This window comes from Nyctibius grandis, chromosome 6 (assembly GCF_013368605.1).
Source record: "Nyctibius grandis isolate bNycGra1 chromosome 6, bNycGra1.pri, whole genome shotgun sequence".
NCBI classification, from domain to species: Eukaryota; Metazoa; Chordata; class Aves; order Nyctibiiformes; family Nyctibiidae; genus Nyctibius; species Nyctibius grandis.
Window position 1 is genome coordinate 85184025 of NC_090663.1, and position 27733 is coordinate 85211757.

The window sequence follows — 27733 nt, forward strand, 5'->3', positions numbered from 1 at the left end:
GGGGGGGGGCGAGAGGCCTTAACGGCTGCCGGTCGGCGCGTCGCCATGGCAACGGCGCCCCCACTTCCGGGGCGGGGCGTGCCGCGGGGGCTGCCGGGAAGGCGGCATGGCCCAATAGGCGGCGGGCGGCGGTGCTCGGCCTGCGCCTCGCGCTGCGGCGGGCGGGTGAGGGAGCGCGCGGGGCGGCGGAGGGGGGGGGTTCCGGTACCGTGAGGGGTGGGGGGGCGGCGGGCAGGCCCGGCTCCTCACGGGGCGGCGGGCAGGCCCCAGCCCGTCCTCCCTCTCCCTGTCCCACAGAGGGCGGGCGGGCTCGGGCCTTGGTGGGGGGTCGGCGGGGCGGCCTCCCCGGGCCCTTGCCCGCCGTCGGCGTGTCGCCCTCTAGCGCGGATGTCGGTGAAGGGGGCAGCGAGGGGCGGACACCCTCGGTGGTTTCGGGGCGGTCGGTCTGGCCTTGCTGCCAAAGTTTTCCCCTCGTGTCGGTGACTTGAATGTTGCCCGGTAACGTCGGGTGCCTTTGGGGCAGGCCCCGGGGCTCGGCGAGTTCTGGAGCTCGGTGTTGGGCCCGGCGGGCTGCCCCGACGCTTCTCCAAAGGGCTGTGAATGTGGGGGCTGGTTCATAAATCACCTTCTCTACCCGCAGAGCCTTCCTTGGCGTTGGGGTTGTGTTCTGACATTTCAAATCCCAACTGACCCAGAGGTGTCAGTTTCTTAAAGTCCATTCGCAGGGAGAGAACAAGAAATAATTAACTTCATATCTCTGCACTTAAATATCTTATAGACTCTAATGTTTCTTGCCTTTTTTCCTTCTCCTAACAGAATTATGGATCCAAGCTTATTGAGAGAGCGAGAGCTATTCAAAAAGCGTGCCCTCTCCACACCAGCGGTAGAAAAACGTCCAGCGCCATCTTCTGACTCCTCTTCTTCGAAAAAGAAGAAAGCAAAGGTAGAACAAGGTGGCTCCTCGAGCTCAAAACAAAACACAGGTTGGTGAAAGTCTCCTGTTTGACAGCTGTTGGGTATTTTCCACTCTTTGTCTCTAAGCTATGGTTTATTAGCATGAATCAGTCTAATATATGAATTTTACTATGGTTGTTATTATTCTCTCTCTTAAATTGTCGCTTTTTGTTAAGAAATTCACTTGCACAATAGGAAAAAAAACTTTTGCTGCCACATATACGTGTCAAGCCTCATCTTGTGACTTCGTTGTTACTCGGTTGGAGGAATCGCTACTGTTGAAACTATTTCCTATGAAGCTGGGTTTTCGTTTGTGGATCTCAGTGCTTGCTGGACCCACAGGACAAGCAGTAACAATGGTGTCATTCTTTTTCTCTTTGTCTTTCTGGTAAGAAAGCGCCTAAGAGTTTATTTTATTTAACTGTAAGTCATTGGCTATCCATCCATGAGAGGGATTTTGTAACCCACGTCTTGCCTGGCTAGCGTATCGTGATTAGCAGTTGTTCTTGTTTTACCTGGGAGCTAATCTTTGTTCATAAACACTAGGGCTTCCGCAGGTTTCTGTCTGCCTTGGTCAGGAGCTCTGTCATTTCCCTGGGTTGGTGGCGCTGATGATGCATCTGTCAGTATCAAATAAGCAGTTAATAAAGTAGCAACGCAATATTGTGAGCAGATGAAAAGTGCAGCACGTGGAGCAGCAGGGAGAGGATTTATGTGCACACAGCAGCATGCTCCATGTTTGCTTTCATTCTGCAAGATGCATAAGCTGGGGGGCCTTTTTGGTTCTCTGAAAGCACTCGCCGTTCTCCAGTGCACGCTAAAGGTCAAATCAAATGTCAGGAGTTACTAAAACACAAAATACCCTGTTGTGCAAACTCGTTGTGTGCTCATATTTTGAATACTGTGTGTGGTTCTCTTCTAAACTCTAAAAGAAACAATAGAGCTAAACACAGCAGAGACAAACATCAAGGACATGGGAGGAGTGGGACGTCTTCTGTCTGAGGGGAAGAGTAGGGAGTTTGTCTATGTATCTTTAGCTTCTCAGGGCACCAAATAAAGTTATCAGCCAGACATTTTAAAATAAATTCAGGGAGGCCACGTTTCTATCGGTCTCTTTGCCGCACTCACCTCTCCAAATAAAATTCTACGCTCAATATCCTAAACTGCGTATCCTGAGTGAGAGCAGTTTGCTGGGAAAAAGGGATGGGGAGGCAGGAGCAGGGCAGAGAGTTCAGATGTGAATCTGATCTGGAGGATTGGAGTAGATCTGTGGCCAAGCTGCAGACCAGATAAAGAAAGTGCGATTTCTTTTCTGGTATTTTTGCGGGCTGGGTGTTTCCTTAAGTGCTTTTGTAATTGCCAAATGATTAGCTTACACAAATAGGGATGTGTGGCTGTGAGGAAATACACTTTATCTCTTACGCTGCTGGCTTCGTTCCAGATGATATCAAAAAGGTTTCAGGGTTTCTGTAACATTTTTATGCAGAGTGAGTTCAGCCTCCTTTCATTTTCCCCTGGAGAATACTTACTAACTACTGCAGAAGCAGCAAGGATGGAAGGGAGATAGTGGAGAGCACGTGGACCAACTTTCTCCCTGTTGCTCTTAGAAATTGGCTCAGAACAAGTGCTCGGGCTGGCAAGCGACTGAACAAGTTGAGCAGCCACCAGCAGCACAAGTTGCCCTGTGATGCTGCAGAGTCAAAGTCCTTTACCTCAAAAGCCCCTTTTTATTTGTATCACCAGAGTGTTTGGGTGCCTGTGTCAGAGGTGGGTCTTGGGAAGGTGGAGTAAAAACCTGATGTTGAAGAATCCCTGTCCCATCCCCCCGAATAAACGAAAATTAAGATGATCAGTCCTAGTTTTGTTGTGTAGTGGCCACAAAGACGATGAATAATGTCACCACGATTATGTGTTGGCCTTGATAGTCCCTGGGTGTGTGGTGCCTGCAGGTTCTCCGTCGTTCTGGGATTCTGTGGCTCAGAGAACCTGCCCTTTTCACTTGTTTGGGGAGGCATTGAGATCATGCTAATCATCGAATGACCACACAGCTAAATCTGGCCTGTGTGTGAAGACTTGTGAGCTTTCTAGCAAGAATAGTTATTACTGTAGTTATTTGAAATCTTTATTCAAGGAAGTTGTTTGAAAAAGTTCAAGGCTGCCTCGTGTTCAGAACAGGGACCAGAAAATAAAGGAAATAGATCGTATCTGTTTATTTCTTTTATTGATCAACAGTAATTGTGGCTAAGATCTCAGTCTTTATCTTAAGACTTTTAGTGATCTTAGCCAACCGTAATCGAGAGCCGAAGTCTCCAGGAGCTGTTTTATGACTTACTCTACACGTGGGAAAGAATTGTCCTGAGGCTCTAGGGCTGTGCAAGGGGAGATCTTTGTCCTCTGTTCCTTGAGCAGACACCGAGCCCCCTTTATAGAGCTGTGAAATAAGTCGCTGGAAGGAGTCCCAAGATTTTTTCCTTGCGTGTGCTTCTCAGGAAGGCATAAGAACACGAAGCCAGCATAGCTGCGTTACTTCCTGCACACTGCCTTCTTGTGTGCAGCCGTGGTGAGCGTTTTGTAGGAACACTGCAAGTCCACTTGCCAGGAAAGATGCGTGTTGGTTAATTCAGTGCGTTCCAATGCCTGCTCTTGCCTCTCTCAAGCAGGACACGGGTCTTTCAGAGCTGTCAAAGGCAGCAGAAGGCAATGAGGCACCTACCCAGTGTCCTGACAGTGGAAGGCATTAACGGCACTAACGTCTCCATCACATGTCTTGGTGTGAATCCTAAATCATCCTGTACCTCGGATGTCAGTTGCCATTAATTGTGCTTATGGTTTGATTTTTAGCTAAAAGCGTTCTCAGCACATGGGACTGGGACTGGTACTCGTTCCTGTAACGAGTGTGTCTGAGATGGATGGTTGCAGCGGTAGCTGTGTCGTTTTGTAATTGCAGAAGGGAGGTTGCTCCTCCAGGTGAATCGCTGGACTAGCTGTGCTGGTTAGTAGTGGCCTGGGTGTCTTGTGACTCCATCTCACCAACCAGGAGGAGCACGAGTCAAATTAGCAAGCCTTTCATTGTGTCTAGCTCTTCTGGAGCTTAGGCATGCTGAACCTGATAGAGGGAGTTTATATATTAAAAAAAAAAAAAATATATATATATATATAATTATGGGTACTGGCCATAGCACAAAGGTATTTCTGATGTGAATAGACTGCAAGATCGGTGTTGTAGCTTGTCTGTTTGGCCATTAGGTGTGTTTTGTTGCCCTAACGATAGGAATATTATTTGGGGTTTATGTAGTTAAATATCTTGTCCCACACATAGCTTTGGTCTGGGATGTTTCTCGCTGGCCTGCTTCCCTGTGGGTTCAGGAGTGTGAAAGACTCACTGGGCGTTACTGATGGCCACGCTGTCGGACGCCGTTATTACAGTTGTAATTTGTAACTGCAAAGCTTTTATGGTTTTAAAAACTATAGACACAGCACAGCTGCAGAAGAAAAATAATCTGGTGAGCTGGAGGTCTGGGCGTTACGCAGTGGGTTTGTGAGGAAAGTGTGAGTGTGAACTCTCTGGGATGTACTGGCAAGCTGATGAAGCAAGCTGAGATTCTCCTGTGCAAAATGAAGTCACTTCTTGCTGTGCATCCATCCTGCCGTCTCTAGCACAAGGCTTGTCCTGCTGTGAGCTCCGTTGTGAAGCATGTGGACACCTGGAAGCTGCCTGCAGGCTGGGCGGAATTGCTGTCATCGGTGCGGGAGGTCTGTGACCCCTCAGCTTGTGTTCCTTGTCGAGAACTCGGTCAGTTCCACTTCAGCTTTGGAAAGTTAAGATAGGGATGTTGTATCCAGCATGTCTGACTTCCTGTCGTGTTGTGGTTGCCTTAGAGGCAGCAGCCTTGGGGCAGAAAAATGTCTCTGTGTCTTCTAGACTGTAGTACCACTACAGTGTGCCTTTGTGGAAACAGTCCAGTATTCTTAAGGTAGTGCATTTGTCATGTCTCAACACCCAGAAGGTGTTAAACAGGCTGAATATGAAGCAAGGGGAGAGCAGGTCTCTGGAACTGGAGAAGGGGAGGGAGAAAGGGTCAAATTGTACCACAGGAGGTTAGAAATGACCATTTTAGGGACGCATTTCATGTTGGCTTATTTTTCCTCCCACCACCCTCTCTTCTGCAAGCGAGAAAACCATAGTAAGAAGAGCTGCCGAAGGCAAGAATTCACACAAGCCTCTCCTGTCTCATGGGATCTCCCGCCATTCAACCCTTCTAACTCGTATATTTTTCCTCACCCCTTGTATGACTTTCCTGTCTCTGTGTGGCTGACCTCAGTGGGAGGACACTCCTGTGTCTGTGCTGTGTACGACCAGATTATGGAGGGGTTTTATAAACGTTTTCTCCAGTTAAGCAACATAGTTTTATGCACCTTAAGCAACACTTGTTCCTTCAGGTAGACAAAGACCTGTGCTAGTCACTAAATATAAACAACAAAAGTTCACTTGGAAACAAAAACCTCTTCTTTTCCCATAACATTGCAACAGATCATCCTTCTGCTAAGCGCTCTGAAAGCCTCTGCCAGTTATTCCAGTTCACATCCAGACATAAAATAATAACTGTTGCTGTTATATTTGTCCAAAAGAAAAAAAGCATGTGACTTGCTCATTCATAAGGTACAAGAGGCTTCGTTCGAGGTGTTAAACATTCTTCAAGGGCTGATGGTCAGTCCTTCCTACACCACCTCTGTTTCACGCTTTCTGAAGCTGTTAATCATTGCTCTAACAGGATTGGGTTCATTCTCCAAGTCTTTCACAGTTTTATTTTTCACGCAGCAGCAGCAGTCTAGTAGTTCGTAGAGGAAAGCCAACACCACCAGAGAAACTACAGTAAAGATGAATATGATCAGAATAATAAAGCAGGCAGTGTTCCAGTTGTCGTGGAAAGGGTAAATTTTTTGCACTTGAAAGCCCAGGTGCTGGGAAATGGATGTAGTCTCGTTCCAGTGAGTGGTGTTGAGGGTTGCCATTCTTGAAGAGTTGTCTTAGTGTGCTCACTGTCACCGATTGAGGGCTGAAACAGAAAAACAAAGCTGTTGAGGACTCTGTTGACCAAGAACATGCTGTGATTTTTATCCCAAACTGTAAGAACTCAAGCTCAGACTAAGTGCTCACACCTCCTACAAACATGGATGGTTGCATGCTCCTATTTGCTCACAAAAGTATCAAACTCTAAATGTTCAGCTTTGTGGTTTGTTGGAATGTTTATTTCGGTGGTGACTGCTCCACGCATGCATCATGTAGTGTAAGTTATTCTGGAATGAGAGAGCTTTGCTTCTTTGTTTCAAGTATATGCGAAGACAAAAAGGTTACAAAGATAATTTCCAAGGTATACAGTGGTTTCAACCACCTGCCTATCATTAGTCTTGAGCTTGGTACTTGCCAACCTCAGGTGTGAAAGCCCTCAGCACTCTTTTGGCATTGTTAGAAAAACAGGAGATCCCTGTACCACCCTCCCATACCTGAGTGAGCAGAAGAACTTACTACATGTTAATGTCATTGGAGTTTCTTTGCTTGTTTGGGTTTTTTTTTCTGCTATTTGGGAGAAAGAAAGAAATCACTCTTTAAAAAAAAATATATAAATTGTAACTATTTTGGAGGCTGTTTCCAAAGAATGGAAATGAACTTCTGGTCCTTCTTCTAATACAAAATAACAATCCTGGTTTCTGATTTCTTATTTTCAACTGCCTTCTCTGCTTAACTGCTGGGAAAGGAATGTCGTCTTTGGTCCAACGCTGTCTGTTTGCACCCAGCAGAAGAAAAGACTGCTTTGTGGAAAGATGAAACCAGAAGTTGGCTTCAGCAAATCTGCCTTTGGAGCGAAGGATATCGCCGTTGAGATGTGCTGATTGGGACAGGCCGGCGCTGGGAAGTGTGAAAGTGGGCTGTGCCTTGGTAATTTCTGTAGTATATCTACAACAAGAAAGCAGTTGTGTCTGTCTCTGAATTTCTCTGTGAATTATGGATAAGTAGCAGATGAGGTGTTTGGCAATAACATCTTTATGGTTACACATCTCTATTTCCCCCAGTTTCCTTCTTTCCCTGGCTTTGCGTCTCAAAACTGAGGGAACTTAGAGTACTTTTGGTGTATAGTCTAATAAAAATAATAAAAAAAGTCCAAGGAGCCGCAGTAACTTTCTGGGTACCTGTTGTAGCGTACTGTAGGACGCCATAATAACCTTTGGATCCTTCAGGGAATTGAAAACTGGGTGTGGGGGGAGATCGAGTCAGATCTCCATATTCCCTCGAGGAAATAGCAAGGAGTTTTTAGGTGAAACATGGTGGTGAGCAGCACTGTGCCCACTTGTAAGCCTGTCGGTGAGCGTGTGCTGGCTAAGGGGCAGCTCGCAAAATGTGCTTTTCTCTGCTGGGGTGCCCCAGAAAACGTTGGATTATGGAAGGAGGAGAGAGAGACAAGATGGTAACTTAGTAGAAACCTGGAGTCTTATTTCCATACCTCAATGAAAGATTTTTTGCTTTGAATGTAAAGCAAAAAGTGAAAACCTAGCTATGTTCATTACAAAATGGTCCTGGCTGCCCACATTTAGTTTAATTTCATTCAGTAATCAAACCCACAGAACGAAGGGGTGAGGCTGGTGTTTTGTTCATTAAGCTGTGCTCGCAGGTAGTGCTTTAACAAACCTTGTGTATCCCAGAAATAATCCTGCAATCGGCCTGCTCAGACAGTGAAAACTACAAAATGCCTGAATAAATGGGAAGTGACAAAGGCAAAGTGTGGTGGTATCTGCTAAAACAGATCATTTAAAGCAATCTAAGCACCTGTCATTATTTTTGTGTCATTATTAAAAAAAAAGATTGTGAAAACCAGGACGATGCAGCCAAACCAGCTTGCGATTTATGTCTTATTTTTATTGTTCAACACTTGTGCATTTTGTTCTTTATCCTTCTGTCTTTAATGGATTTAAACTGAAACAGAACAGCTTTGTTGTTGGGAAGATACCTGGCTTTAGTATTTGATACAGACATTTATTGGAGCAGTTGCAGTAACTTACTGGTTCCTCTGTTAAATCTGTAACTGAATACACAAATTTGTAATTGGATAAATAGAGTATGACTGAGATGAATAGGATTAATTAAACTGGTTTTTTTTTCCTTAAACAACAGTTCACAGAGCAAATCCAAGGTAAAAATACTCCTGAGCTGAGTTGGGTCCTGGCTTTGAGAGCGTGGCTTGGTCACGGTCTAGGAAGGAAACTCAGCTGATTTGTTTTATGGGGCCAAAAGTCAGGAGGGTTTTTCAAGGGGTGGTCTGAAAACTTATTTGAAAATCTGTGAGAGAGAAAGAGGGGGCTGAATAAAGGGATTTGGAGTCCCCTTTGAGGGGTAATTAAAACAAGCAGGATTTAATTTTTTTTTTTTTAAATGGCAAGATAATATGCTCGGGAAAGAAAGGAGTTTTGTTTTGAACTGAGGATTTTTTACCCCTAAGTTTGCTCGCTCTGTAAACACTGGGCACAAAAATTAACTGTTTCTGCCCATGCGAAATTTGGTATTTTAGTCATTGCTAAAAACTATCAAGTTTGTGCTCCTCAATGAGGATGATGATCTCCGTGAATGGGGCGAGGCAGATAAATATCAGCTACTCGTTGCTGTAATTATTAAAATACAAGACTGAAGTAGCCATTGCCGAGCCTTCAGGATTAACACGGCGCTACTAAGGGTAGCGTCCTTGAAAGCTGCCAAAAATGGTCTGGTTTCATGCAGTTTTACTTATTTTGTAATGGCACAATTTAAATTCATATTGTAAGCCAGTGTGATTTGAATGCAGTTCAGCTATTGTATCTATCCAAAGTTAAATAATTAATGAATTGGCTTCTATAATATCTGTATTGGGTTTTAATTTAAAAGTATCATCGTCTTTAGGCACTGCAGAGGAGCAGCATTATTTGAAATCGTATTCGTGGAGCAGAGGGAAATGACTGGCAAAAAAATCATTTCAGTGCAGCACTGTTTAAGAAACCACTGAACAGACATCTTGGGGTAAAAGCATTTACAAATCACAGATGGATTCTGACCTGTCTGTGTTGCATCGACCGCTGCTCCAGTATTTACAAGGATAATAACATGCAACGGGGTTTTCTTCCTGCCCTAACACACCAAATTTCTAGCACAGGTTTCCAGCATATCCATATACATCTCTTTTAGGCAGCGTCATTGATACAGTGTACGAAATACCCACATAGGTTTCTCAAATTTCAGGTTTAACTGTCTTTGTTTTAAGGAAAATCCTTTCACATTTCTGTAAAAACACAGAGAATCAATTACAAGGAACGTGAGGCTGCAGGAAACAAGCCACTTCCCTGCTAAGCACGAAATCCATGTTGTTTACTGAATCTTGGCTTGGTCTCTTAGCTTTTCTGTGAGATGAAGTGGTCGTCGGTTTTCCATTAGTGCACAGATGGTGACAGTGCTTGTCTGACAGTGCAAGACAAGCTCCTCTGCGTTCAGCGGAACCAAATCCTGCTAAACCTCGAGAAAAAATCAGTCTGATTCTAAGCAGCTCGTTACAGGCTTGTAGGTTACAGGCATATTTTCTTTCGGTAATCAAGATAAACCCAAGACAACGTTATAAAATGATGCACACCTACCTCTTGTGTGAAAGGATGCCGAGAGCGCGCTGTTGTGGTCCCTTTTTTATCGCAGCCTATGGCACAGCTAAGATGGAGCTCTCCTACCATTGGCCAGAGCGTGATGCTGCTGACAACTTCCTTTAGGCTCATTTGCATCCAGCCCTCGACCCCAGGAGTAAATCATTCATCCATTTGACTCCTACTATCTCAAATAAGAAACAAACCCCTTCCCGCTCTCGTTTTTGGGATGCTCTTTGTGCCTGATGAGCTCGTTAGCGGAGAAGCTGACGGTGGCCGTGACCCCGCTTTGCTTTGTGCTGGAAAGCAGCCGGTCAGACCATGACGTTTGAAGTGTTAATAGCTGCAGGTTTCCAGCTTTGTCCTGCGGTTAGATTTACTTGTCATGAACTGTAGCAGGCTGTAGCAGATTAAACAAGATAATCGTCTTGATTCGATTGACATAACAAATACATGATAAGTCGTCTTAACTATTTGGTGCCTCTTAATTTATTTTAGTCACTTCAGACCTCTCATTACACTTATAATTTTTTATTTATAAAGTGTTCTGCATATACATTAATTTTTAATGATAAAAGGGGACCCTGTGGGGGAAAATCCCTATAGGCTGTGTTTTCAGGAGGGAGGTGGCTTTTGTTTTTCTCCCTTTTTCCATCTTAATTTAGTAACCAGAAGAAAATGTTCTTCTGTAGCTGGAGTTATTCTGCTACATGAATTTCAGAATTGTTGTGCTGTGTAAAGCTTCTAATACCGTGTCATGTAATAGCTTCACAATTACCAGCTGCCAAGTTTCAGACTTGATGTTTGTTCCTTTGACATTATGGTTTTTACTGTGCTAGCACCAGTGTCCATGAAGTCTTCCCAGTAATTATGGAAAAGTGGATTTGTTTGAAATTTGACTACGTCCATGTAGTTGCCTTTTATAGTGACTTACAGATCAACTTAGAAGTAGGTTGAGGTGCAGTGGGATAGACATGAAAACGATTCACCTGAAGCTTAGTGACTTTGGAAACCTAATTTGGAGTTTCCCATGAAGACCTTGGCGTGGGCATCTAAATTTAAAGACAGTGAATGTAACACGCTTTCTCTAAGCCTGCCGCTTAGTCAGTGGAGGCCATGGGTCTTTGTCAAACATCTTAGGTGCATTTTCCAGAATATGATGATTTTTTTCTTTCTTTTTTTGCCACCACAAACCCCTGAGCCCTTCCACTCTTCCTTATCACCGCTCTCATCCATATCCTCCAGCTGCCCAGCAAAGACTTTGCTTAGCAGCTCTGCTCAGCGCCCAACGCAACCTCCCCCTCAGTTCACACACTAACTTCAATTGTTCTTTTCTCTCCCTCGACTGATTTTTCCACGGAAATAATAGGAGTTCAGGATCTCTGAGATACCTACTGCCCTGTCAAATGTGATTAGAAATCACCAGTGGATTAAAAAATTCCTGTGGTGACAAAGGGGAAATGTTCTTTTCCTGGAGTGGCTGAAATTCTGAAAAGCTTCTACCATTAAGTTTGAGCAACGTTATGCTGGTAATGGGCCTGTGGCTTTTGCTAGTGCTTTGTGGATATTTCTGTTTTAATGTGCTGTGCTGATAGCTAAAGTTAATAAAATGGTCATTAACAGCCTTGCAAGCATTTTTGAAACTAGCTTTACACAGAAGCAAACCTCACGATACGTTAAGAAAGAATCAGACTTCACAGAATCATAGAATCAACAGAATCAATCAACCAGGTTGGAAGAGCCCTCTGGGATCATCGAGTCCAACCATTGCCCTGACACCACCATGTCAACTAGACCGTGGCACAAAGTGCCATGTCCAGGCTTTTCTTAAACCCCTCCAGAGATGGTGACTCCACCACCTCCCTGGGCAGCCCCTTCCAATGGCTAATGACCCTTGCTGAGAAGAAATGCTTCCTAATGTCCAACCTGAACCTCCCCTGGCCAAGCTTGAGGCTGTGTCCTCTTGTCCTATCGCTGGTTGCCTGGGAGAAGAGGCCGACTCCCACTCCTCTACATCCTCCCTTCAGGTAGTTGTAGACTGCACTAAGGTCACCTCTGAGCCTCCTCTTCTCCAGGCTAAACACCCCCAGCTCCCTCAGCCATTCCTCATAGGTCAGACCCTCCAGACCCTTCACCAGCTTGGTCGCCCTCCTCTGGACTCACTCCAACACCTCCAACACTTGACAGCAGAGGGGATGCTGAATTATTATTCCAGTAGTACAACACACCAAGTTGAATTGTTTTGAATTTATGGGGTTTTTTTTAATGAATTCTCCATTAGAGCTACTTTTTTTAAAAAAAAAAAAGGCACAAAGTTTCTTTGTGCTGCTGAGAAACTTTCTGCACCTATCTCAGCAGCACAAAGGTATTGGCAGAGCTAATCGTTGGGCAAAAATGCAGTGCGTTATTTCAGCGTGAATTAATGTAGCGTAAACGGTTGTGACATGTCAAGCCACAGAATTAAACATGTGCTCTTGTGGTAGTAACGCTGCAGTTGCTTGCTGTTTTCTTAAAGGTCAAGTCCCAACAACTTTATATTTACGGAGCTCCACTCAGAAGCATTCCAGAGTCATGTCTGTCGACAGGTAACTCGGTGGGTCTGGATCAACACGTGTGCTAGCAGAGTCCTCTGAGGGTGACCGCTCCTGCAACACGCATTTCTGTTCATAGCTGTAATCCTGAAAGCTTGTGGAAGTAGAGTGAGAAAGAGACGGAGTGCAGAGCCCACAGGGTGTTGCTGAAAGCATCATTTAATTGTTTGTTTTTTCCTTTTGCAGATCACAGCAATGGATCGTTTAACTTGAAAGCCCTTTCAGGAGGCTCTGGCTACAAGTTTGGAGTCCTTGCTAAAATAGTGAATTACATGAAGGTACAGTGTTTTGATGTAAAATCATAAAGTTTTGAAATGCTTTAGTTATTTATTCTCCCGTGGTAGCTGAAAGATGCTGAATATTTCAGACTCTAAAATTCTTCTGCTGCAAGAGTGAGACTTTCAAGAAACTGCTTGTTAAATTCAGAATGCTATCAGTAAACAAAACGGTCAGCATGTCGTTCCATTACTGAAATCCTAATTATTCCAGGTCATTTAAAACCAGGAGAGTGGTTTCTGTTTGTAGTAGAAATAGGAATTGCAGGATGCTGTCAGCTTTTACGATGCATGAGCTATTTATCAAAATAACATGTAATTTGGTGCTTGACAGATGACTTCATCATCAATCTCAGTTGGTACTAATTTTTTTTCCTCATATTCTCAAAAAGCCCAAATTGAAACTCGTATGCTACGTGTATTGTGTCTATCCTGGTTTTGCAAAAGTTGTTTTGTCATCACATTATACCAGTTCTAGTTACTTTGTGATAATTGAGCCACTGAGTAAAGTACAGAACTCTAATAGATCCTGTTTACTTTTCCAGACCCGGCACCAGCGTGGTGACACGCATCCATTAACCCTAGAAGAGATTTTGGATGAAACACAGCATTTAGATATTGGACTCAAACAGAAGCAATGGTTAATGAGCGAGGTAAAGAAAACATATGTTTAGATTTTAATTAGAGATCAAAGGATTATGATAAACCTGAATTATACACGCTTGTTTAATTACAAGCTCTACAAATGTATAATCCCTCCTTTAAGAAACTACATTGAGTCACGTCTGCCTGTCTTGTACCTGCTGCTGTTGAAGTAACTGAAATGAAAGCTGTTCTGACATTTTTAAGGACCTGTTAGAATTGTTACACAGAGAGTGTATTTTATGTCAAGTGAATTAATTCATTACTAATTTTATATAAACAAGCTGTTTTTCTTAAGGAATTTCTTTTCTAAAAAATTTCAAGCAGAGAGCTCTTCCATTATCAAAGATGTTAAATTAACTAAACCAAAGGAGTATGGCACAGAATTCATAGGCTTACAGTTCTTTGTGACTTCCTGAAATGAAGAATTCTGATGTGGAGTTTATGTCTGAAATTGTGGGGTAATGGATCTGCAAATTCCACTGCAGGAGTTCATTAGTCTCACGGTAGATGCTAGGTTTCATTTTTACAGATTCCCTGTCATTTGCCACCATATTCATCTTCATGCTTAATTGATCTGAATGTCTTCATGGCATTTCAAGATTAATAAATCAGCAAAATACCGTATTTGGTATTTATACTTGATTGGCATACCTGGTTTTGCTCAGATCGTGTTTTAAATCCTTGCAACAGAGTAGTAAAGGCTGTTGAAACATGGGAAAAAAATCTCTGTGTAGTAAAACTCGGATGGTTTTAACTAAGACAGCCTGTAGCATTCCTTTGCTACCAGTACTAATGTTCTGGGGTACAGGAAGCTCCAATCTGGCAGTGTTGGTTGTGATGGAAGCTTGACTTGGCTGAAATCTTTCGAAGGGTAGCTCCAGGTTGTTTCCATAATGAACCAGAATATCGAGATGGAATGAAAAAGCTCCTCCCAAGAAGTGTATGTAAAACTATCACTGAATTGTTACTGGATGAGAAAAGGTGAACAAAGGCCCTGCAGCACCAGCGTTAGTTCCCTTCTCTGTTACAGGTGTTTTCTCCCTCCTTTCTGTGTCTCTTCTCTTTCTCCTTTCAGCGTCAGGCTGGCATCTGCAGAAGAAACTAAGTAGAGTTGCCCTCTGTTACAGGTGAACTTTCATTGTGGTACTGGCTGCACAGCAAAACTGATTTGGAGCATATCTTAAATCATTTCAATTGTCCATGAACTTCTGGTCAGCTTCACTCTGAAGCTGGCATCATAAGTAAAATCCTACTGTGCAGGAGGTCTGCTCTTCTCAGTTCCTTCTACAGCTGCTGGTGCCAATTGACAGGAGTTGGAGAAGACTGACTCCTGTTTTGTTCAACCCAGGTTAATGCCTTTCACATTTGTACCGTCCATATGACCCGAGGTTGATATGCCGAGTTGTGCATTTGCACTTTATATTCAGCCAAAGCACAGTTTTTTGTATTCCCTCTTCCTTTTATTTTCATTCCTTTCTCAAAAAGGAGCATGTGCAGCTTTCTGCCATAAGAGGCTTCACGGACTTTCAAGCCCAAAGGCATTAAGTGAATGATGCTAAGCCTCCTTTGGTGCTTTGTGCTTTAGGTTGTGCAGAATTATGCCTAGGCTGGTGGATCTAAGAACCAAGGATTTAAAATCCATTCCAAACTGGCATTCATTCCTCCAAACTGGCATCTGTAACGTGTGGCTGATGTGCTCTAGCTGCTCAGAAGCACACTGGGAAAAAAGTACTAGTGTGTGCTCTTTTTCAAGGTTTGAAATTTATGTCCCTCTTACAGGCTCTAGTCAACAATCCGAAAATAGAAGTTGTAGATGGGAAATATGCTTTCAAACCCAAGTACAACTTGAAAGACAAAAAGGCTCTGCTCAGGCTCTTGGACAAGCATGACCAGCGAGGGCTGGGGGGAATCCTCTTAGAAGATATTGAGGAAGGGCTACCCAATGCACAGAAAGCTATAAAGGTGAGTAGCACGTGTCTGCGATTCAGTGAACCCATTCCAGTTAGCTTCTCGAAGGAGAGGCTAAGAGAGAATCTTCTCAGATCATTTTCTCTGTTCTTTTGATAACTCAAAAGCTATTTCAGAAGATCTAATATTGTATCTTTTTCTATATTTCATCCTTTACTATCAGATTGGGCCTAATGTCTCAGCACAGCTGTCAAAGCTCTTTCTCACAAAAGACTCTTGATCTCCCACATTCCAACTGTAGGCATTTAGTTCTGCTTTTATACCTTGATCTTAGTCCTCTGTATCTCATCTTTGGTTTATTAGTGTACTTATCGTCAGCATCCGCTGTGGATGCTTTTCACTGCCAGTTGCTTTGCTGCTTCTCCAGTTTGTTGTGCTTCTTGTAGCACAAGATCTGGGTCTGTTGTTCAAGTTGGAGTCCTTATCCTTGGAAACGAAGTGAGTTTGAGTTGTTCTTTTGCATTTGTTTTCAAGGCTTTAGGGGACCAGATCATCTTTGTTAATCGCCCTGATAAGAAGAAAATTCTTTTCTACAATGACAAGAGCTGTCAGTTTACTGTGGATGAAGGTAGGTGTTTGTTTACACGTTTCCATGATCGTTGATTTGAATTCATCTTAAGCACCTATATGTATAAGCAGTCTTCAGATATAGTAGTCTTTCAAGGTGGTAATGAAATATTAGGTATATCTAGATGCCAGGAGAATGGTTTATATTAACACAAGACTAGTGAGTGAGTTCAGGGGTAATATCCTCTGGTTTATAATGGATACATTGGAACGTGGCACCAGGAATCCAGCAATTCTCTTCAAGTGTAGCAGTATAGAAGAGACTAAAAATCATCTGAGTGTGGCTAAAATTGCATCTTAACATTTTGCTGTGTAAAGGGCAGCCAAAAAAACCCAAAAGAATGGCTTCTGCCTTGCAAGTTCATTGTTTTTTTCCAGTTTATTAATCATGTGCCTTTTATTGGTGAACGCGATGAGAAGCCACAAATGGAACAGAAGGAGGAACTGTGGTAAAAAAAGAAGGGAAGAGTTTTGATAGAAACTTGAACTGCTCTACTTACAGGACCACAGGACAAATCATAAAGCTCTTTTTTTCTTTGACTAGCTGAGAGAGACACTTTATTTTCAGTAGAATTAAGCAACTGGAAATGTGTGTCATTAACTTATTTGTTATGTACCACACTTGTACTCTCAGTAATAATAGCTTTCTTCCACAAAGATAATTAAGTAGATGTGACATCTACAGCATTTAAAAATAGTTTCAAAATATTGAAGTGAATGTCTTTTTAAACCATAATTTCTGTCACTTCTTGAGAGCGGCAGTCAGAACTATAAGTGAAATGCAGAATTATAAGCCTTTAGTCTGCATTCACTGTGGAATTTCTAACCTCCCAGATGCCTGTGAGTTGCCATTAACACTGTCATCCTGTTCAGACAGTGTCTCTTCAGTCCATCAGCCCCCAGCTTTTAGGGAGCCGAGCATGGCCAAAACATTTAGAAATCAGTGCTGTTGCAGTAACTGTTGAGACAAAGCTTTTAAGTTTTTAGCAGCTACTGGTTGTATTACAGTCACGGTTGCTGATCATTTCTTCTTGTGCCCTTTTTTCCAGATAACTGGCACTCAACCATGCTAAAAGAGTTATTAGAGGGAAATCTCTGCCCTGTTGCTCTTAGTTTGTAATAACTCCAGGATTAACCGTGAAATTTAATAAAAGAGCCCATTTTATTAAGACGTAGCAAGAGACATCTGCCAACTCTTCATCGGGTAGCCAGCATAAATCCAAGGCTGTGCATGTACAATACCTTATATTTTAGCACACCCAGCACTGATCTGTGTTTAGGAACAAGCAATGCAGGTTATTGCTATGAAAGGGGGGGAGAAGTTATAAAACCCCCTCTAAAACCCCTTGAAACAAAATGTTTAAGCTGTTGGGCTCAATCTCCCAATGAAGGGAGGCATTTAAGCCTGCAGTGTCTGTAATGAAAGGCCCGTGAGTGTGCAGTGTTTGTACTTCAAGGTGGCCTTGCTTGCTTTCATCTGCAGGTGGCATCACGTTCCCATCTCTGGTTTTATTTTTTTTTGTTCTGTTCCTGCTGGTTTTGGTTTTTCTTTTCATGCTGCTGATGACGCTTTGTTCTGAGAGGGGGCAAGAATACTTTCTCTTTTTTGAGAAAGAAGTGAATTTTGTGATCTGCCTGCGTATGCCACGATTCTTAAAACATCCCTGAGCGGGTTTGCTTACTTATTGCGACTGGAACAGGTCCTTTTTCCAACAACGTTGTCCTGTGATGAAGAAAATGTGTCCTTCACGAGCAGTTTTGCTTTATGATTCTTTCCAGAGCACCAGAAGCACGTCTCTTAGGGAACCACTGCATACAGGATGAGTTGTGACACATTTCTGCGTTAGCAGTGCTATTTCAGCTCCTTACCTCCAGCAACATTAAAACAAAGTTTTTAGAAGACTGCAAAAGAAGCCTTGAAGTGTTGTCAGACCCTTTGATCTGATGACAGTTCAAAATATGTTTCTAGTTTAATGTTTATCCTTAGAAATAAAGGCTCTGCGCTCCTCAGTGCGTGATTCTGCCACATGACGCTCTCCAGTTTCAAACATATGTTGGCTGGGATTAATATCCTCTAAAAGGTGGTGTCCTCCCATCGCTGTCTGAGCTCCATGGGTAGTCAGCAGACAAAGACAAGCTGCCAGGGCAATTTGGAGGTTGCTGTCTCAAGTAGGAGAATTGCTTTCTGGCAGTGCCTACCTCTGCCCTGACTACAGTTGTTTTGATGGCTGAACAAGCTTTTGAAAACAAATCCCCATGTACTCCAGGAGCAGTGCCATACCTATATATCGTGATCTCAGGGGTGCTGGAGGAGGTTTTTGCAGTAAGGAACAGCTTTTGTTCTTCCTTTTATGTGATTAGCCGAGGAAGGTTCAGGTTGCATGTGTTCCTTCTTGACTTCCTGACTAATTAATCTTCCGTCAGTAGTGTGGAGCTGAAAGCGTTTATAAAAGCCAGGCTAGATTTCAGGTGCTCCAGCCAAGTAAAGCACTGCCTTTTTGTGCTGGGGCTAAGCACTTTGCATGTGAACCAAGCTTTCACCCCGTGCAGGCTGAACACTGAAAGGCCAGTCTGATTGCTTCACTATCAGAGATGGTATCTTTCACATCTGAATGCAACAGAGGAAGTATTTTAATGCCTAAAAACTTGGATACTTAATTATACATGTTTTTAATGTTCTTCCTAAGCACCTTTGAAGAAATTTAAAGAATGGCCAAAGCCTCTTAAATTTAACAGTATAAAAATTGCTTGGGATCAGTGATGGCACATGGCTCTGGCTTTGAATTCCAAGATGGTCCAGGGGCAGCACGAACTTAATATCAAGCACCTTTTCCTTCTGGTATAAATCTAGTACTGTGCTCCCTGGGACTGTTGTGAAGCAGGACTCCATCTTCCCTGCTACTCAGTTGTTTCTTCCCTTCTGCCCTGTTGTTGTCTGTTCTTGTCCTGTGCTGAGATTTTGGCTCAGCTCAGTGAAGATTTTTAAGCTGTTTTTAATCTCTGGCAGATTTTATTACTGGTGTGATACAGCAGTTTATCTCCAGAAGCCATTTGAACCCTTTTGCCAGAGCAGGTGAGGCAGTGAGCAGTGTAAGATAAGCTGCACTGAAGTCACCACACAGCCATTTACCCATGACTTTGTTCCTGAAGTGTAAGCATTTATGGAAAGGGAGCGTGGTAGAGTATAATCATTCAGGGAATGTCAGCACAGATTGTTTTCGTACATGAGGCACCCCACGATGCAGTAAAGTTGAGGTAACTGTGCATCCTTACCCCTTGGGTATTTCAGAGAGAGAAGGTGTTTGCAAAATCTTTGTTATGCTGCCCTCTGCTTTGCTGTGTGTTGGTTACTGCTGGTCAAAGCTCATTGTTTTAAGTCTGTGCATGCAGACATCATGATGCTGGAGGTGTTAGCAGGCATCTAAACTGGCCTTCCAATCAGCTCGAGGCCTCATTCCCTCCTGTCGTTACTTGAAAGACTAGAAGTTAGGTATCTGGAGGAGCAAGGGAGCAGCCTGTGAGTAGTGTTGATTCTGCCAAGCTTCTAAGTTAAAATATTTTTGTGATCAAATTGCAAGATACTGCATATAGGATTTGTTCATAGTCCAGGCAAGATACCAGGATCACAGCTTTCTGCCTCTTCTGGGGAAGGTTTGCATTGGCACCAGGACTTAAAAGCTCCGCTGAAAACACACGTGTCTTCTTGAGGGTTCACAGCACCTGTGTTGCTTTGGCCAGAAACTCTTCGGAAATTTCTCCCCAGTGGATTTTTTCTGGGCTCCATCTTGTCACAGCAGCCTAGGGGGTAGGAGAAGTTGTCGGCTTGTCTGAATGCAGCCTGCTGCGGTCAGGTGAAGCCTTATGGTCTTGACTGATGGACGGTTTTTTTCCTTCCATAGCTAATATATGCTTGTTCTGACTGATCTATCAAGTAGTTTAGTAGATGTGATAGAAGAATCTCTCACCTTTGCCGTGCTCTGATGGTGTAAAAATCACCGGGTGGTTGACAGCACCTGGAGAGGGAAAATTGGATGTGCTCTGTAATTGTGATGGTTACATGCACCACAGGAATGCATGCACCTCAACCCCTTCTCCGTGCCTGCCTGAAGCAGGCCAGCATGTGGCAAGCTTTCTGCTCCAACAATCCCCTTCCTGCTCCTCACACCAGTGCCAAACTCCCTGTGCCCTGTCCACAAAGACAGATGTTGTAAAAAATGGATCCACTGTATTGAAACCGTCTCTAGGAACTGCCTTCCGTCACTGTTGTCTGCTCTTCAGACACATCAGCTCATCACAGCATTTTTGTTGCTGTCTTGTCCCCTCTCCAGAGACAGGCCAGCCTGCTGCATCCTCCTGCCTGGCCAGCCATCAGCATGGACACTACTCCAGAGGTGGTAGAGGACAGTAATTGGGTGGTTGTGTGCCGTTTCCTCCTCCCTGGCCCCTCTCATGAAGTATTTTTTGCAGGCAGTGACCCCCTTTGTTGCTTGGAGCCACAGCAAAGGCCAGGGTGACAGTATTTCAGATTCTCCTCGAAGAAGCTGGAGAAATCTCTTTCTGTCTTGGGTCAAGGGTGTGAATTTTGAGGTGCAGAAATACCACAGCTACAAATGCGGACGGTTGTTCTCGAGAGCTGTAGTTACTGCCAGCTTTTCCCATGGGTGCTCGTCTTTCAGCAAGGATGTTGCAGTAATTCAGATAGCGTATTCCCAAGGTCTAAACTTTCACTAGCTGATAGGGGCACAGTCCTTGGAGACTTCTGAATAAATCTGACAGGTAACGTGGAAATGGTTCAGTGACAGCCAGACAGCTGCTCTCTTTCTTCTCTTCTTGCATTTAGCTCCGTGTCTGGTGTTACACCGGATCGGTTTTGTGATGAGATGATAGATGTATCTCCTTTTCCCTTTAGATGGCACCCTAAATGCAAATAGCTGGTATGCACAGCCCTCTGAAGGGCGGCAGCTCTGTAGGCTTCTTCACCTTTAACCTGAGCTTTTAGTTCACCGAATCACAGAATGTCAGGGATTGGAAGGGACCTTGAAAGATCATCTAGTCCAATCCCCCTGCCGGAGCAGGATTGCCTAGACCATATCACACAGGAACGCGTCCAGGCAGGTTTTGAATGTCTCCAGAGAAGGAGACTCCACAACCTCTCTGGGCAGCCCGTTCCAGTGTTCAGTCGCCCTCACTGTAAAGAAGTTTCTCCTCGTATTTATGTGGAACCTCCTGTGTTCCAGCTTGCACCCGTTGCCCCTTGTCCTGGCAAGGGATGTCACTGAGAAGAGCCTGGCTCCATCCTCATGACACTTGCCCTTTACATATTTATAAACATTAATGAGGTCACCCCTCAGTCTCCTCTTCTCCAAGCTAAAGAGACCCAGCTCCCTCAGCCTCTCCTCATAAGGGAGATGTTCCACTCCCTTAATCATCTTCGTGGCTCTGCGCTGGACTCTCTCTAGCAGTTCCCTGTCCTTCTTGAACTGAGGGGCCCAGAACTGGACACAATATTCCAGATGCGGCCTCACCAGGGCAGGGTAGAGGGGGAGGAAAACCTCTCTTGACCTGCTGACCACACCCCTTCTAATACAGCCCAGGATGCCATTGGTCTTCTTGGCCACAAGGGCACACTGCTGGCTCATGGTCATCCTGCTGTCCACTAGGACCCCCAGGTCCCTTTCCCCTCCGCTGCTCTCCAACAGGTCTGTCCCCAACTTGTACTCACACATGGGGTTGTTCTTGCCCAGATGCAGGACTCTACACTTGCCCTTGTTATATTTCATTAAATTTCTCCCCACCCAACTCTCCAAGTTCTGAACCAATCCTTTAACATGGAGTATTTCCATGGAGGGGGGCTGTGTTGTTGTGACTCCCCCCTTTCCTTAGGCAATAAGGTTTTTTAATGCCCTACATGGAGCTTCACCATGGGAAGAAGGTTCTTTGGCAGTTACCACAAACAAAGCAACAGCTCTGAAAGCAGCATGATTTACAAAGGAGTTTTTAAATGGGGTTGCAGAACACTGTTTAGTGACTCTGGTGGGGCCAATTAGTGGATTAAATTATCTGTATGTAAAGTCCATTTTAGCTTTGCAGTTTGGATTCTGGGTCACTGTTACATTTGTATTTCTTGGCCAAGTTTAGGAGGTGAATGTGAGGCTGTCATGATGGTGTAGCGGCTGCATTACAAGAAATGCAAAGCACTGTGGTTAGATATTAACCGTCATCTGCACTTCTGTGCATGTTGACCCTTGAAGAGCTGACCATTTATTTTCTAGTGTTTAATTTTTCACTTCTGTTCCCCAGAAGAATGTAGACCAGTTTAACCTTAAGCACCTATCCTCAACCTTTTTTTTTCTTGGCACTGCAGCACATTTCTCCATATATCATGAACTGTAATAAGGAGACACATCATCTGTGATGGAGCAGAACATTATAAATTAAAGGACACTGTTGTGTAAAAGCTTAGAATTATGAAGTTTCTCATCTGCTATTGCCTCATGTGCCTGTTGTGCATCTCGGAGGACTGACCTGCATCTCTTCAGCTCCCACAGGAGTCATCTGTGCGGAGCCAAAGACAGTATAGCACAACACAACCTCAGAGTATCTCTGACCGAGGTCTGTGTAACAGTCACACGTTTATGTGGAGCCTCGTCACTCCACGTGTGAGCTGCAGGAACAGGCCATTGGAAATGCGTTTGCACACCCGTCGTCTGAGTCATCTTTCCAAGCACCACCGGGTCTCAGTGTCCAGCTGAGTCCAGCTTGGGTGTGGAGGACAGGGAGGGGGCATGAGCAGAAAGGAAACAGCGTGAAAGAGCACGTTCTGCTCAGTCTGGAGGATGCAATAGGAGCCTTGCGCAGGCTTCTGCTGTTAAGATTTAATCTGAGCGCTCCTCGCTGAGAAATCTCTCTTGCATGTCCAGCTTTGATCATGACACAACCCTCTCCACCTGCCGCAACAGGATGAGGTGAGAGATGATCTGTGATAGCAGGCACCGTGAAAGCCCAGAATCACACTCAAAATGGACGAGCAGACAGAGAATGCCCTGACTCTATTAAGAATAGTGTGGCCAGCCGGTCTAGGGAAGTGATCGTCCCTCTGTGCTCGGCACTGGTGAGGCCGCACCTTGAATCCTGTGTCCAGTTCTGGGCCCTGCACTTCAAGAAAGATGTTGGGGTGTTGGAGCGAGTGGAGAGGAGGGCGACCAAGCTGGGGAAGGGTCTGGAGGGTCTGACCTACGAGGAACGGCTGAGGGAGCTGGGGGTGTTTAGCGTGGAGAAGAGGAGGCTCAGAGGTGACCTTAGTGCAGTCTCCAAGTACCTGAAGGGAGGTTGTAGTGAAGTGGGAGTCGGCCTCTTCTCCCAGGCAACTAGCAATAGGACAAGAGGACACAGCCTCAAGCTTGGCCAGGGGAGGTTCAGGTTGGACATTAGGAAGCATTTCTTCTCAGCAAGGGTCATTAGCCATTGGAAGGGGCTGCCCAGGGAGGTGGTGGAGTCACCATCTCTGGAGGGGTTTAAGAAAAGCCTGGACATGGCACTTAGTGCCATGGTCTAGTTGCCATGGTGGTGTCAGGGCAATGGTTGGACTCAATGATCTCAGAGGCTCTTCCAACCTGGTTGATTCTGTGATTCTGTGGCTACCTCCATCTAACCAAAAGTGGTGTTTTGCCATGATTTAGTTCTGTCTAAGAAGCGCTGCGTTACCAAAAATGATCATTGTTGTTCTTCACTGGCGAAATCCCTTTCTTTTGTTTCCTGGAGAGCTTCAACAGCCCCTTACTGTTGGCAATGGGAAGAAAAGAAAGACCTGAGACTTGAAGCGTGTACTTCCATAGAAAAACAAGGTGCCTTAGGAAGGGAACTGGTCCAAGTGCAGGAACCAAGTCTTTTAGGTACAGTGCTGTTCTCCTGCAGCGTGTTTAGAGGGTGTATCTGTGGCAGAGCGTCGCTGGAGCGTTTCATCGCCTGCTGCAGAGGACAGCTTCTTCAGCATGCAGAGGTTGTGGTTGTTTTGACAACTGTATACTAAATTTATCTGGAAATAAAGGGAAAAATTTAGTCTTGCGTTGCTATGTGTGCCTCGTGTTTTATTTATAGTCTGTTAGCCAAACCTGCTGACAGGATCTCTCTAACTTACTGCCTGGGGAGTGAAGGGAGGTAGGGTTGTACCAGCCGCTGCCTGGAGAAGGCATTCCAGAGGCTCTGCGAAACTTTACGTGAGGCAGAAAGTGGGCAGGCAGATGGCAGCTGCTCTAATTAAGACTTACTGTGTCTGTCTTTTTTCCTGCTGCTGTGGCTTTTAAGGTATCTCTCTTCTTTTTAACACCAGAGGAATTTTAGTAATTTATTATCTGTACAGCACGGTCTGTATTACATTACAATAATAAACGAGCTTTAACCCACTGAAGTGAATGTCTTGAATCTTCAGTAAATTGGACTATGAGATGACAAGTCTCCCCAGACAATGGCAGCTGAAGATGTGTAAACGAAGTTGCTATTTATGGTTAGTTATTACCCTTCACCAAGATCTTTTGAACTGAGGCTTATAAACCACGTTGACAGTCTACCCAGCGATAGGCACACTAGGCAAAAAGAGAGACTCCGTAGCAAATTAACATTAAAAGCCCACGTGCCCTGTGGGTGCTGATGCTGCAATGCTGGAGCACAGTGAGCACCGATGAGATTCAGCTCATCTTTTTCCACTAAGGGGGTGTTTTGTTGGTTGGGGTTTGATTTTTTGGTTGGTTTGGGGTTTTTTTTGGAAGTGCATCCAGCACTTGGAGTGGGTAAAGGCTGTGCTCACGGGGTGCCTGCTGGCAGCGACCGCTGCATCTGTGCGGTCACAGAGTGACGTGCCAGAACACTTCAGCGTTTGAAATCAAGTCTGTTTCTTTCCCTTCGTGCCTTTGCCCAGGGTTTGTTCACTGGGATATAAAACGAGGGTTTGTTTGGTGTTTCAGAATTTCAGAAGCTGTGGAGGAGCATTCCCGTGGATTCTATGGATGAGGAGAAAATTGAAGAGTATCTGAAACGACAGGGTATTTCTTCCATGCAAGAAACTGGACCAAAGAAAATAGTAAGAGATACAAATTACAGATCTTTTTTGGAGATTCCCCTTTCCTGACCCTGCAGTGTTAATTCCAAAACATGCTGGTGAGCCTATGCACAGCTGCTTTGTGTAGCTCGGGGGAGCGTGACCAATTTTAAGAAGTTGCAAAAAACAATGCTGTAGCCAGCAGTCAGTGTTTTTATAACTCGTTTGAGCCAGTGTGATCCAAGCAGCATCAAGAAGAGGGCCATTGCCAGAAATCCCTCTGAGCTCCGGAGTAAAAGCTTCTGCTTGAAGCTGTACAATGCATTAGGAGTAGAAGAATAGTTACTTTTTTGGGAGAAGTGTGGCGTTTTTTTTAACTTTTCTGCTAAATAGCTTTGAAATCATGATGGGAACTGTGTAATGTGCCTGCTGCCACACACACACTGTTCTCCAAACTGGGTGCAGTATGCTCGTGTTTTACTGGGAGGCCAAAACGGCTGCAAGACCTCCACCCTCCAAAGATGCTTTCTCCCTGGCTTCAGACAATTTTTTTTTTTACATTCATTTGTATGTGCTATACCATGTCTTTTCTCTTCTGCACTTGGCTTCCAACTGTCCTTTCACGAGACTCCTTCCACACAGGACTTGTTCTTGGTTTCTGCTAGTCGCTACACTAGATGCTTTAATGCCTGTCATCGTGTAGGCACTCCTCATGGATTCCTTATATGCTAAATGTGTCTTTGAGTGTGTAATTGTGGATAGAATTATGGGACACGTACCTGCTTCTGTAGCTGAGTGGGAGCGTTTGGAAACTTCACTTACAAATGCCAGCTTTACTACTGTGCATGAGATGCAGAGACTCTGCTCTGTCCCCAGGGTCACCTCCCTGCCCGGATTTGGTTGAATATTGCTGCTTCTTGCAGAACCAAGCGAGCACCTTCCCCGCCTGCCCACCCCTGGTTCAAGCAGGGCTCTTCCCCGCAGAAGTGATGTCTAGCACAGCGTCACCCTTCAGGTCAGATGTCGCAGCTGGAGGGCAGATCTTCTGACTGCTGTTTATTTCTTCTTGCAGGCTCCTATTCAGAGGAGGAAGAAACCAGCTTCTCAGAAGAAACGTCGATTTAAGACTCACAATGACCACTTGGCTGGAGTATTAAAAGATTACTCTGATGTCGTTCCTGGCAAGCAGTGACCGGTTGAATTCTGGAGCAAACGTGCATTTTTATAAAGGCTTTTTGCCACTCGGGCTCAGCGTCTGCTCGCAGAAAGACTGACTGTATATAGTAATGTGGTGTGTTTCCCCCATCCCAGCAACTGCCGAGATGAAACAGGTCAGTTTAAGAGCAAGTATGAGCTGCTAAATAGAGTTTAATTTAATTAGCTGATGGGAAACGTGTCTTTAAGTAAGAGGTTCTCACTAGTTGCCTCTTGGCATAGAGTGATAAATGGTGCTCAGCATGTAATGCAGGAGTCCCTGTTCAGTGCTTAGCTCTACTTTTACATTGCTTAATGGGTGTTTACCTGGAGTTACTTACAAGGGGCTTTCTAGCAGAATTGAATGCAGCATCTGTTTTACCTATTTCAGGAAAACCTTTTCCTAAAATCACTGCAGGCAAGTTTCTTTCACAATCCAATACACCCACGGTTTGTACACTCCTTCCTTGCCACGGGACTGAGCTTTACTGAACATCGGGGATATCTGAGGCTCAAACTCAGAAAAAAACCCTCTCCCGAGCTCCCAGCAGGCTGCAGGATGGCAGTGCAGCTGCAGCTTCCTAATGCTCACCAGAAATCGCCCTCGGCAATTTCTCATCGCTGTAGTGGCTGCATGTGTGTTGCACAGTTCCTAATCTGCGGACAGGAGGGAAATGAAATGACAGTGTAATACTGAAGCAATTTTTTTTTTTAAGTAATAAACTTACAATGCTGGTTTCCAGTGTTGCTTCCTTAAAGAGTGAGAGATTCAACATCTTTCGTGCTTGTTGCGTTTTCCTTTTCAAGGAGGCAAAGGAATCTTTGCTGTATTTTTATCTTCTCGATGACTTATTGTTCTGGGTTAACACTGTCATCTTTTTATCATTCTTGGTTGGGGAGGAACCACCTTAAACGAAAGCTCCCTGTAGAGACCTGATGTTCTGTGCAGTACAGACTAATGGGGAATGTGGCCAAATTATGTCCTCTTGATAACTTAATATGTACTGAACCAGAGTCAATCAATGCTGATCTTGTTTTCGTGGCACTGCGGGAGAGGAGCTGTTTCTCTGCTCTTCTAGGGTTAGGATCAAAGATGAAATAGGTGACTGCTATATCCCACCGACGGCAGGCTGCTGCGGCGTGCACACGAGCTGGTGTCTTGCTTGATGTGTTGGGGGTTGAAGCAGAGGCAGTCAGATCTCCACACATGAACAAATGAAGAATAAGGCTTTATTGCCATCGCACTGCACCAGTTATGTCTGCTTGGGGAAGCGGGGAGGAGAAATATCCTTCTGTAAGGGGAGCATTTATCCTCCTGATAAAACACTGCTTGTTTGAGACACGGACAATACTTCCAGCATTGCACACGTCGGCCCTGTTTAAAGGGTTGCTAAAGGCTGGTACAAGGTTTCTTCTATTATTTTTTATATATATGTATTTTTTTCCATGCTTTTGAGAGAGATATATATATATATATGTATATATAAAAGCTCTTAGTGAGCTCTGCCTTTCATACATTCAGGGGGTTTTATGAGGTAACTTCCCAGTCATCTTACATAGCATTACCCTTTCTCTATGAACCAAAGATTGCAAAGCAGACTGTGAGGTAGGCAACCTGTTTTGTTTCTCTGCTCAAGTGATTAAGATAATAGGGGAGTCTAAAGAAAACGCCCCCAGCTGCTTTCAAAGGTTTAAAAATATGTTAGGTCAAAAATAGGAGAGCAGGAAAGGAAGGCTGACTGCCAGCCCTGTATGCCATGCTGGCGTTGGCAGGCTTCAGGGTTCAAAGGAACAAAGCAGTCCAGTTGATGTCCAGTTGGAAAGACTGGATGAGATGCTTTGTCTCACTGGAG

At 44.4% G+C, this 27733-nt stretch overlaps 2 protein-coding genes across 2 annotated transcripts; one reads left to right on the top strand and one right to left on the bottom strand.

Annotated features, from left to right (window-relative positions):
- Positions 1-99: 99 nt before the first annotated feature.
- On the top strand, positions 100-26618 carry GTF2E2 (general transcription factor IIE subunit 2). The gene is made up of 8 exons (XM_068403704.1): positions 100-165; positions 817-983; positions 12384-12475; positions 13018-13125; positions 14897-15079; positions 15560-15653; positions 24613-24728; positions 25759-26618. The coding sequence occupies exons 2-8, from the start codon at positions 821-823 to the stop codon at positions 25876-25878; spliced, it is 876 nt and encodes a 291-aa protein (XP_068259805.1). The 5' UTR covers positions 100-165; positions 817-820; the 3' UTR covers positions 25879-26618.
- On the bottom strand, positions 5674-5967 carry SMIM18 (small integral membrane protein 18). Its single transcript, XM_068404274.1, has one exon. It carries the CDS (start codon positions 5965-5967, stop codon positions 5674-5676), a length of 294 nt encoding a protein of 97 aa, XP_068260375.1.
- Positions 26619-27733: the final 1115 nt, after the last annotated feature.

What these genes read in the sequence shown, in the direction of transcription:
- SMIM18 (XM_068404274.1), bottom strand. Translation starts at nt 5,967, where the DNA reads ATGGCAACCCTCAACACCACTCACTGGAACGAGACTACATCCATTTCC.
- GTF2E2 (XM_068403704.1), top strand. Translation starts at nt 821, where the DNA reads ATGGATCCAAGCTTATTGAGAGAGCGAGAGCTATTCAAAAAGCGTGCC. An exon ending in AAATAGTGAATTACATGAAG is followed by an intron (nt 12,476 to 13,017) that starts GTACAGTGTTTT and finishes TTACTTTTCCAG; the next exon opens with ACCCGGCACCAGCGTGGTGA. An exon ending in AGCAATGGTTAATGAGCGAG is followed by an intron (nt 13,126 to 14,896) that starts GTAAAGAAAACA and finishes TCCCTCTTACAG; the next exon opens with GCTCTAGTCAACAATCCGAA.